The sequence below is a fragment of the Taudactylus pleione genome, unplaced genomic scaffold, assembly GCF_031769625.1.
Source record: "Taudactylus pleione unplaced genomic scaffold, aTauple2 ptg000055l, whole genome shotgun sequence".
Taxonomy (NCBI): Eukaryota; Metazoa; Chordata; class Amphibia; order Anura; family Myobatrachidae; genus Taudactylus; species Taudactylus pleione.
The window spans coordinates 15,387,925-15,400,780 of NW_028284457.1; the positions used below are offsets into that span (position 1 = coordinate 15,387,925).

General features: G+C 40.2%; 1 protein-coding gene across 1 annotated transcript; it reads left to right on the forward strand.

Moving 5' to 3' along the window:
- Positions 1–209: 209 nt before the first annotated feature.
- ENAM (enamelin) lies at positions 210–10,327 on the forward strand. Its single transcript, XM_088464484.1, is given in 6 exon segments — positions 210–263; positions 354–389; positions 897–935; positions 1,456–1,743; positions 3,584–3,628; positions 7,721–10,327. Coding segments are annotated over 6 exon segments (3,069 nt in total).
- Positions 10,328–12,856: the final 2,529 nt, after the last annotated feature.

Consider the following 12,856-nt stretch of genomic DNA (forward strand, 5'->3'; position numbering starts at 1 on the left):
GAAGCACAGTAAAAGTTATATTTAGGACAACTATTTAGGGCAGGGGCCCAAGATTAAAAAAGCAGCCAGCATTTTCCCTGGAATCAAAACAATAAAATTACATTTTGGAGATGAGCCTACCATGCAGAATACAAATATACACTGGCTCTGGAATTGATATGCCATTTATTAACAATAATGTATTTTTTTATTTTAGTGATTATCAAAAGATGATACCCTTCCTTCTGTTTCTATACTTCCTGCAACCCTCTGCTGCTATTCCTGTAAGTCAACTAATATAGCAATAATTACTAACGTTATTGAGCCTTGGATTTTGTATCTACTACTATAATACAAATAATATAATCTTCCAGATGCAGCTTCCATACAGAGGCAGTAACAGTGAAGAGGTAAGCATATCTAAAGGCCCCCATACATCAGCAATTGATTGTGGCAATTCTGCAATTTGCAGATAATTGTATATAAAAATCTGCAATCTATGGGCTTCACAGATCGCAGATTACAACCAAAAAGTGATTGGAATTGTTAAATCAGATTGTCCAACATGTTGGATGTCACAGATGGATTGGGGCTGTAGATTGCTAGTGTATGGACATGATCAGCAGATTTGCAGACCGTTACCAGTAAAATGATGGGCCGTTCAAGATTGGCAGATCTGTGTTTGCTGCATTCGATCTGCAAATCACAGAAAAATATCTATAGTGTATGGGCGCAGATTGCTAGATTGGGAAATCCTAAGATCGGGCAATAAATCTTCAAATTGTTCAATTGTGGTTTTCAGACTGCTGATGTATAGGGGTATTTATTCAACCATAAAAATTATTTATCCAAACATTTATTCTGCATGAATCTACACTGCAAATAATATATTTTAATATTCATAATGCAATTTTCAGGGAGGACCCTCTGGACCAAACAACTATCTAAATTTGCAGGTAAGAGAATGTACAGTAACTATGAATAAGCATTGTGCCTGTACAATTGATTAAGTTCAGTTATAATAAGGCTGATTAACAAAAAAAGCAGACCAGCATTGCTTCTTTATTTGTGCCCAGGGGCTCCGAGAGGGGGATCAGTTACACAGATGGAGCGTCCACACTACTAGGTCATGCCCCTAGCCAGCATCAAATCCTGCCAAGCTCTCTGCAACCCCGAGTGTGCCTGTTTGTCCACTGAGCGCCTTTCCTAGTGCATGCCCACTTCCTGGGTGCTTGAACAGCCCATGGAAAGTCATTCTGCTACTAGATTTGTGAATTTGCGGACACACTAGTTTTTATTGATGTCTAATTGACTAAGTAAAATGAATGAATTACTGTATCAGGAATCTACAAAATGAATGTTATTTTATTCTATGTAGTCTATTAATCAGAAAGATTGATCAGAAAAAAATGAATGTTAGCAACAGTTGTCATACTAGTACTGTTTGTCTGGCTGTCATTATTTATCACTTCTTAGATGCCTAGTGTTGGTCCTATGCATGGATTTGGCCTTCCACATTACTTACAGATGATCCAGTTGCAGCAAGCCTTATCCCGACAACTTTTTCCATGGCAGCCTCAAGGTACAGCCCAGACTCAGCAGAATAATAGAGGTAGCATTTTCCCCCAAGTGCCATGGTACCAGAACAAACCGCAACTCCCACAGCAACCATCTATTCCAGTGCCACAGCCACAACCAAACTATCAACATATAACAAAACAGCCTTTACAACTACCTCCTGCACCTGACCCACAGATACCACAGGTATGCATTCAGTGTTTAATTTTTTTTAGTCTGTGCCATAATTCAACACTTTAATAGTAATTATGCATAAAAATGTGATTAAGGGCTTGATTCGGCTTTGGGAATAGTGTAAGTTATAGTAAGAGAGATTTACATTTGGGAAGGGTGTGTCCAAAACTGACATCTGAATTGCAGTGTAACAATAAAGCTATCCAGTATTTGTGGGATACATGCAAAAGCAGCCAGGTTTTACACCACGTGGAAATAAAATGTATGTATTTGCTCCCCTTGCATTGCATGGTTTGTACAGGTTCACATTTACTTGCAATATCGTACTCTGGTTATTCATCTTGGGACGGAATTGCAAAGCTGCACGCAAACAGCTTTGTAATTCAGTCCTTGTAAATATGCAAATGCAGCAGGAGGTGTATGACACCCCCTGCTGCATTTGCGATCCCAGCACTGCGACCGAGGTCGCAGGCTGGGATAACCATCGCGAGTGTCAGTCACAATGATGGATGGAGCCAGGCAGCCAGCCAGCTGAGTAAGCCTCCGTGGACCCTTGGACTTGCCATTCCCGGAAAATGGGGTGGACACGGCCCCCATTTCTGGGGACTACAGATGCCCACGCCTTGGCACTGCCCCCTAAATGCCTCTACCTGTTAATTAGGCAGAGACATAGAAGGGGATGCGTGCGATCATGCATTAGGGTATATTATATATTTCTTTAATGCTTTTGTAGCATTTGCCCATTAGATCTGAAAGGAGGCCATACCTACCTCACAGCTCTCAAAAGCTGCTAGGGACAGTAGCTCAAAAGTAGGTCAAAGAGGAGGGGTCCTAGGAGAGAGAGAGGAGAGCAAACAAGGTGTCCGAGCTGAGAAGAAAAGTCCCAGACGAAAGAGAGAGGGGAGAGGACAAGGTAGCAGGGCAGAGAGGAAGGGTCCAAGGAGAGAGAGAAGGGGTCCCAGTAGAGAAAGAAGAGAGAGGACAAGGTGACAGCGCAGAGAGGAGGGGTCCCAGGAGAGAGGAAAGACAGAGGGATAAGATGTCCGGGCTGGGAAGAAAAGACCCAGATGAGAGAGAGAGGGGATAAGGTGGCAGGGCAGAGAGGATGGGTCCAATAGAGAGAGAGAAAAGGGAGGGGGAAAGGTTCCAGGACAGAGGAGGGTTCCCCGTAGTTCCCTGTAGAGAGAAGAGAGAGAGAGAAGTGGAGGGGAGAAGGTGGCAGGAAAGAGGGAAGGGGTCCCAGAAAAGAGAGGGGTAAAAGACAAGTTGGCAGAGCAGAAAGGAGGTGTGCCAGCAGAGAAAGAGAGAGGAGACAAAGTGGCAGGGCAGAGAGGATGGGTCCAATAGAGAGAAAAGGGAGTGGGAAAAGGTTCCAGGACAGAGGTGGGTTCCCCATAGTTCCCTGAAGAGAGAGAGAGAGAGGTGGAGGGGAGAAGGTGGCAGGAAAGAGGGGAGAGGTGCCAGAAAAGAGAGGGGTAAGAGACAAGTTGGCAGAGCAGAAAGGAGGTGTGCCAGCAGAGAGAGAGAGAGGAGACAAAGTGGCAGGGCATAGAAGGGTCTCCAGGAGACAGAGGGGAGTAGGGACAAGGTACCAGGGCAGAGAGAAGGAGTCCCAGCAGAGAGAGGGGAGAGGGGCCAAGATGCCAGACAGCAGAAAGAGGAGAACGGGGACAGTGTTGCAGGGCAGAGAGTATTCTGCAGAGGCCAAAATGGTTTATATCCAAATGAAGACAGCAGACAAATTTACAAATTATCTGATTATTTATTTTGCAACAGTTTTCTTTCAACAATGAGACCGGTCTGTCCACTAAGAAAGTGTATTTTAAATGTATTTTATGTATTTTTTCTGCAGATGTTTCTCCCATTTGCAAATCCAGGGAACCCATTCTGGCCACAGGTATGTTGCAGTTATAAAATGGTTGATTGTGGAAGGGTAAGGAGGATACTCTATAGAGAGCTGTGTTCATTCTCACTGCTTACTTATCAGTCATATGTATGAAGTAATGGGGCTGATGCAAAGTGAGTACTTTGCCAGTTGGTGTAGCTTACCTTGTGAATTTGTGCATGCCCAGAACACCATTACCATGCATATCTGCCCATGTAGATTTGAATGATTCTGCATCTATACCTGGATGGGCAGATTGGGTTGGAAAGTGGGCATTCTAGCTTAGGCCAAGTACACTAGGAGGGTGTTTGCGCAATTGTGAACATATTCAGACTGGTCCACAGAGGGTAAGCCATATTATTTTCAGGTGATCAGGAGCAAGTGATGACGATGGTCACCAGCACTAACAAACCACTTGGCTGTTTGCAAACACTTTTCTGACACTTGGTGCTTTTCATTACTTTGGCATATATTATGCCTTTATTATTGTGTTTATGCATTTTTTTTCCCATATGTGAGACAGGAAATTTTAACTGCTGTATTAGAAAGATTCTCTTGTAGTTTAATTAATGCGTAATACTGAATGCATATTGTGCGCATAAAATTATTACTTTACTGAACTTTCTTTTCCTATCATTGATAAACTCTGAACAAATACAGATTTACTGAGCATCAGATTTGAAACCACCATACCCACAAAGATGCCAAAAAAAGGACCCGCTTCTCAGTGGCGTTTAGGATAAAGAGTAGCACGGATCCCTACAACACCGTCATATGAATGAATCCGAGTGCTCTGATTGGGTAGAGCATGGGTGCTGCCATGCTCTGACCAATCAGAATGCTTCCATTTCTACTTATACCTAGCATTACTGATTCAGATACCTTTGGTTTTAAAATTAAAACTCTTTCAGAGGCCAAAAACTACAGATTGACCTCCTCCTTCTCCCTTCTATGGCTCCCATGTAGTTCACGGTCAAAAACAGTATTTGGCACAGCTCTAATTGGTGTTTTGTGTTCTCATTTCCTCCCTGCCTGTTACTCCACTATTTGATCATTCCTGCTTCCCTTAAGGATGCAAACCAATGGAGATCTCTGCATGGCTTGGAGAAGGCAATAAATACCTCTTTGACCTAACACACATCCACTCGCTTCCCTCTTTTGCAGATATCAAATTTAAAATCTTCAATAATCTCTTCTACCAATTCCAGACATTCTTTCAATTCTGTTAAAGGTCATTAAAATAACAATGTTTTCCACCTTTAGCTGGGTACACATTTACTGATGTGTACCCGGACGATATGTCGGCCCGACATAACGTTCTGCGGGTACACATTGAGCGGTGTAATGAATGATGGAATGATCCCTAATTCCATCCTTCATTACCTGCAACAGCGCTGCATGCGATATCGTTCAGTTGGTCATGCATATAGTCCCTACACACTGGACGATCCAGCCGATATGTTGTTCCGATTTGAACGGAAATGACATATCGGGCCAACATTGTCCTAATGTGTACCCGGCATTTGTCTCCGACTAACGTCAACTATAGGCCTGATCTCCATAGTAGATGATGTGATCAACTCCACTGGCCCAATTAAGGTCTCACATGAGCTTGCCTGTGAACGAGACTTTACAGAGACGCTAGAGGGGGAGGATTGGGATGAAATAAGACAAATAAATGGGTTTAAAAAAAAAGGAAAATTTTTGTGTTAGTACTATGTCTCTAGAAGTCTCCATAAGCTATTCCTTCATTTCCAAGCACTTGCTGGAGAGGCTAATGCATGGACAGCTCAATTTTTAATGTTTTATGGCTACCCTAAGCTTGCAACACTCTGACAAGCTATAAGGAACGTGATTTACATTATATTGAATGTGGATGTTCCCCTCTCTCTTAAATACTTCCTTTTCCCTCTAACTATACCCTCCACAACTCATTGTCAAAATAGATCAGCCACCAGTCAAATTGCAGAATCCTGGAAACAAACTCTAGCTCACACCCTATACACCATTAACACCAGGCTATAGTTTACATGTCAAACAGAAAATATTACAAGTATCATTCGAAACTCCTCTAAAGCCTTCCGGAAAAATTCAGAATCATGGCCTCATTCAATAACCTGCAAATACTTTTTCTGTCACTTATGGTTTCCTAACCCTTTGACTGAAGTATTTGTCTTGATTTTCTACTTTTTCCCACCCCGCACTCAAAATTTTTGTTCCTGTAAAATTGATGCAGTTTTTGTTTTGTATCGCCACAATTGGGTATCTCTTGCTTTCTCTTGGGTATCTTTTGAGAATGTTTGGCTGAATTTCTGTATTGAAAGTACTTTCAATATTTATCTTATTTTCTCTAATCTTGAATAAAAAATGCAATAATTGCTTTATAATGATTGGGTGCCATACCAGGACAGAACATGGCGCAATTGTGATGGAAGCATTTGAGATTGGTAAATGGTGTAAACCAGTCACATATCCTACTGTTGCCGACCAGAACTCATTTCACGCTGTGCATATGGGTGATAATACATGATACATTTGGAATATAATGTAAATGATATGTTGTTTTGGAAAGCCATACATTTATAGGCATTTAATAAGTGTATATAATTAGTATAGTGTAAATGTATGTACTGTATATACAGTAAGTTAGAATATCTGATCAATCAACCAAAGAAGTGTAAGTTCTATTCTGCTGTGTTACTTTTGCTACCAGACAACAAAGGTCAACAGTAATGACTCACTCATTAATGTTTCTATAAATTATATTATATGCTCTGCTGGAGATACCGGCTTGAACCAATATGAGTAGAAAATTAATTATTGGTTAAAAAAAACATTGATCTTTTAATACATATGTGCCATTTCTTCAGGGATATGTATGGATCCCATACAGCAATATAGATGGTGTAAGTGTTATTAGCAGACACTTAAGCCAATATATTTTGTTTAGTAAAAACAAGAGCAGAAAAAAAAGGAAACCTGGATCCAGGTCACAGATAAATCCCTTAATACTGATCATTATATTCAAGACAATATGGGAACTACACCCAGGAAAAACATCTTATATACTTAAAGAGCAGTGTCATAACAGCCTGAGAAGTGAATGTGCGCATGCAGATCTGATCCACCATGTTTACATGTGATAGATCGGAACAAATCTATTTTAATTAATCATCAGCCCAAGCTCATTAGTGTATGTCAGACCCTTGCATTAGATCTCAGGAGACGGAATCAACACAAACATCAACCTTGGTTTCAAGATTCCCTCTGGCTATATTTGCATGTCATACAATAATATAAAGCAGTGCTCTTTCTTTGTAACATATAAGAATATTCACACATTATATCTCTCTATAGCAGTCATTGTTAGCATTCATTACATTATTATCTGTACACATGGGAGTGTTAGTGGGGTTAGGATACACAGTCTTATTCATAACATTATCTGCATGCTTATACATTTCAAGGTTGTTCAGCTCAAAGCTCAGCAGAAATCAGTCTCTGTGTAATACTACACATTTAAAGCTATGAATAACTTAAAGGCACACACCATCTTGTGATAAGATGGAGTCTTATGTGGATAGCTTAATAACAGATTTATTACATGCACAAGTTATGCCACATAGCACGCTCGAGGAATGGGGGTGGCCATAGGGAACTTATATACATTTGCCGGCAACCACAGAAATATGGATGTGTTCTCCTAACAGGAGAAACCACCATATAAAGCAAATTGAGAATGATCTATTCTCTGTTCATGGTGAATTCTGTTGCAGCCATATATATATACTAATTAATGTTATATGAGTTAATGATGTGTGTAACACATCAAACACATTAATTGTTGTTTCAAAAACACAAGTGTGAATAGGTTCTTAAACCAAGTGTAGTCCAGCTAGTTATTACTGTGATCTAACTAGAACCTTATATGTAAGTAGGAATCTACATCACATAAATATCCTGTTTTTATAAAGAAATGTAAATGAATACAATTCCAGTTATTATTACCAATGATTTATTGTTATTATTAAACATCTGTAGATTAATAAAGCATACTGTTTGGTTACTAATAAATTAACCTTCAAAATGTCAAACTTTCAACAGGGCAATTACTTTGGATACTTTGGAGTTGGAGGCAGGCCACCATATAATTCTGAGGAAGCCAATGAAGATGAAGAAGCCATTAAAGAGAAAGAGCCACCAGTAGCAGATCCCCCAGTTACAGAGAGCAGCAATACAACAGTTGACACTAATTCAACAACAGTGAACCATGGTGTAGGAAACAGTACAGCACAGAATGACACTTTTGTGGGAGAGAATCCACAAAGTACCAATGTTAGGTTAGATGGTCAAAGCACATATTCAGCAGGTATGCCTAGGGACCCTTCTATCCATGGGAGACATGTAAGCTTATTGTCAGGTGCACCGAGGCCATCACACCACTTCATAAGGTCATCACATCATGAGAATATGCTGAGAAACCAGCAACAGAAGTATTATGCGGTTAACAGAGTTTTAACGAGACGTGGAGACCATCCAGGTAGCATTCATCCACCTGATCATTTAGTAAATAAATCACCTCTTCCACATCAACTACCTTCTGAAAAACGTGTCTTCACTGGAGAAGAACAATCCTCTTATGGGGGCACATTCTCAGGTAGAGTAGCTACACCAGGAGAAAGTGAAGTAAGGGGAATATTACACAGTCCTACAGTGAGTATCACTAGAAATGATGGTCAGCGATACAATGGGAATAATTTAGTCAACTATCAAGATTTCTCAAAACGACTTGAGAATGGTCTGCCAAGGGAACATCCAATTTGGCTGGGAAATAAAAATAATGTGCCCAACCACGATGTTATTTTTGTTCACCCAGAACATAATGAATATTTTACAGAGTATTTCAGACAACCTCTAATTGAAGTAAAGAAGGAAAATATTCCTAAGGGTATCTTTTCAAGCCATCACAATAGTCAGTTTCAGCCAAAACTAAGTGAGACAAGTAAAAAAAATAATATCTATGAAAATAAAGGCACCACGGTAAGCCAGAACAGCAATGTCATTTTAAAGAATGACAACCCCTATGAACAAAGTGGAACTTTTGACACAGGCAGTAGGTGGAGCAACAGACACATTACAACACAAATCAGCACAGGGGATTCTGGACCACAGCAAGAGACTATTTATTTAGTAAGTGCGTTACCCTCAGATAATGCTGCAGTGTATGCTCATCATAACCCAACACAAAATCAATTTGAAAATCCTACAGAACAACAAAGAAGTCCCGATTACTCAGTGGGTCAAAGAAAAATTATTTATCCAGAAAATGAGTTTACAACAACTCAATCTGACATTATTCAGCTCCAGCCAAATAGTTGGGTAGGTCCTTTAAAAAATATACAAGTCCCTTCAGCAGAAGAAAATAGGAGAAAATTATACATCCCCAGTGATAGGTATCAAAACAATCAAAGACAATTCTTGTTGATTTCAAAACCTGGTCCTATAAAAACCCAAGATAGACTGCAGTTTTCTACTAATGGACCTTCATATCAGTTTGAGGAAATAGCTCCAAGTTCCCAGAAACAAGTCAGTACTTTGGATCAAGCTGCTTACTTTCCAGAATATGAAACGGATTTATTGACCCCGAATAAAAACACCCAGTACAGCATAAGCAGATCATATGACCCAGTTGGAAGTGTCCAGTACACCCATGGAGAGGAACCGAACCTTGGACAAAAAAGCCCCATTCATTTGCAAATATCAGCCTTCCCTGAAACACAATCTTGGATCTACAATCCAGAGGAGATTCGGTCGGAGCAGAAAGAATATGCAAGCTATAAAAGCTATCCCTCCGGTATGAGGGGCCAAATGCCCTATCAGAGAGAAGTGGGAATGGACTATGGAGGTTCTCAACTTTACACTTGTACTTTACCCTTTACAGAATATGAATCAGGAAGGGGACCCACTAACTCTCTACTATACGCTTGCTGTAAACTCACCTTTGTAGAACAAGGAAGTCCTTCTGGAGCTGTAGATAGGCCCCATGAATTCCGATTAACTTTAAAGGAATATAATGATTGGGTGCCATACCAGGAAAGAACTCACAGACAGCACACAAGAAATGTGATAGACACCCCAAATATAGGGTACAACCAACAGGGCAATACTGTGAAACCAAACTGCAATGTTTCAAACATCAATGAAAATACAATGACTTTTGGAAGAGAACAGACAGAGGGTAAACGTTGTTTAAAAAAAGCATGTGACGACCAAAACATGGGGTATCCATATCTTGGTCTTGATGTTGTTGTTACACCACCATGCCAGGCTAGGGGAGATGCTGATAATTATCTGCCCTCTAAACAGGAAGTATTGAACTCACAGAAGAAAATCTTTATTGGTAGTGAAAAAACAGACATTCCATCAGTAAATGTCCAGGATGACGGGTCAATTCATGGGGGAGTAGAGAATGATGTGAAAGTTAAGAAGGGTACTGGAAAGTTATTGCGAATACTGACATGTCCCCAAGTGCAAATGCATACAGCTGATAGACCAGCAAGTATAGATAGAAATAAACCAAATGCATTTTCCTTGAAGCAGGAGATTCCCAATTGACAGCCAGGAGTGGACACACAGGACGATGTTTTGCACCAACCCCCAGGGAATGATCCTGTGAGTAGTACATCAGACTGTTTACTCATGAACAAATAATATTTGCAAAAGATTGTGTTATTTTCACAGACGTTCCTGGATGCAATTAAAGTAATACATACAATGGTCTATTTCAAGTGAGTACTGTCAAGATTATTATCAGTATGAGACATGGAGACATTTGTCCCAATAAATAAGAAAAATAGAAGGTATTACAGCTATTGTAGTTGATAAATATATTAGAAATGATAACTTGTTATCACAATACAACTGTAAAAGTTTATCATAAGTTTACGTTAATTTACTGCAGATTCACATTCATATAATAAGCGAAACATGTTTACAGTACACATTTCAGCAAATATAGAAAGATGACTAAGATACACTCAGGGCCTCACATAGTTGCCCATATATCAAAGTAATTCTGTCCTTAAAACATGTGGAAACGGCTGCTTAGTACCCATGGTTAAGGCAGAATTAAGTATCCCAGCTATTTATGAAGGCCATAAAGTGGGGGATGTTGGAGATATCTCCTTCTTTCCCAACTGCAGGGTTCACAGCAGCTGTCCCCATTATTTTGTAAGGGAACGGCTTTGCTGGGGCAATACATTACTTTTAGATAATATTAGCTCTATAGGTATTATTTATAATGGGTGCACACAGGTCCTGGGTCCAAGGGGACCCGCACCACACACCCAGCGAATACCTACCTGGTGTCAACAAACTCCATCTTCCCACTGACATCTTTGAAAAAATGGCGCAGTGCTATGAAAGCAAAGACTCTGGCACTATGCCAAAGCCATTGCTATGTTGTGCACATGTGCCATCGTCCCGAATATCACTGGGAGGATGTTGTAGCTTGGGAGATCCGATTACCAGAGCAGTAACAGGTGAAGGGACCCACTCAGGCATTAATATGCACAAGGACCCAGTCAGGCATTAATATGTCCCTTATTAGCTCACTTACCTCTAAGGGAAAAAGCCCCCTGGAACTGTTCCCCATGCCCATCGCAGGGATTTTGCTTTGCACATGTACAGTTACTTATTGCCAGGACAGGCTCTTATATATAAAACATACACCAGCTTGGCTCTCTCTTCCATAGTAATCAGTAACTTTTGGGGGGTTGGCGGTACACACTAAACGAATAAAAAAAAGAAAAAGGTCCTCACGGTCCTCTGCTGTAACAACGTTTCAGTTAAACTGATGACAGTTTGTTAAACTGAAACGCTGAACATCACATATTCATATTCATCTGATGTGCACACATTAGGAGATGTACCAAAATATAAGCTGTTTATGTTGTAGTGGAGAAGAAATACACCACACTTTGATAGTTAGCAGAAATGTAGTGGGAAGTCAGCCTAACACCAGAGAGCTCCTGATCAGAAAAGTTGACAAGTGTCTCTTTCCACTCTGTCTTCCCTTACGCAAGTACTTCGGTGGACAGGTCAATGCCTCCCACAGTATCAGCTCACACATCTCCTGAATTCTCTTTTGGCATTCTGATGATCTTGCTAATTACAAATTGGTCTATCCCCTCTGTCTTCAAAACTGGGCTATATCTGATGAGCAAGAGGTGAAGATTAATATTAATTTACACCTTACAAAGACTGTGGGGGCAGTTCTATCAAGTCTTGGAGAGAGATAAAGTGTACAGTGATAAAGTATCAATAAATCAGCTTCTAACTGTCATTTTTGTAGCACAGCCTGTAACATGATAGGAGCTGATTGGTTGGTACTTTATCTCTCTCCAAGACTTGATAAATTTCACCCACCTATATTTGTTCCTCTCTGACATAACAATGGGTCAGATTCAGATCTGCACGCAAGTGCCATCGCAGCTGTGATTTCTCATAGAAAGTACTGTAAATGTGAAAATATGCTAATGACCCACTCACAGTCCAGGGTTAAGAGACGCCCACTGAAAGCATCTCACATCCACCGCTAGCCCACAAAACCGGAAACATCAAAAACATTGAATGCAGATCAGGCAGCCATCAGCCTTCTGAGTCTAAGCTGTTGCAGACATAGGGCAGTATTCAATTTGAAGCGAAAACTTGTTATCGGCGATGACGTCATTTTCGCCTGTTTGCATTATCCCCGTATTCAATTTCAAGGAATTTTCGCCGGTGCGAAAAGTCTTTGTTAAAAAACGGGGATAACTTTTCACCATGTTTTACATGGTGAAAAAAAGGGCAGAATTGGGGTTTAGGGGTGCAGGCTTAAAAAAAATAGCCTGCACCCCTGGGAGCGTCCCCTAAAAATAATCTGTGTTAAAAAAAGTTTTTTAAAAAATGGGACACCCCCAAAAATTTACTTGAATTTTGGGGTAATAAAAAAAAAACATTATTTGGGGCATGTCCTTCAGTAATAGGTTATCTGCCAATCTCAACATCAGTATAATATTAAAAGATCATGGGGGAAATATTGATGTAGTCATTATTACTAGTTTGCCTTGTCTCACTATCCTCCAATTCTATAATACAATGTATAATAGAAACCTTTCTAAAGATAATCACATGTTGTCATTTTCCAACAGCTGAAGAAAGTGATGGATTCACATTTTTTTAAGTTCACAATTTTGCCAA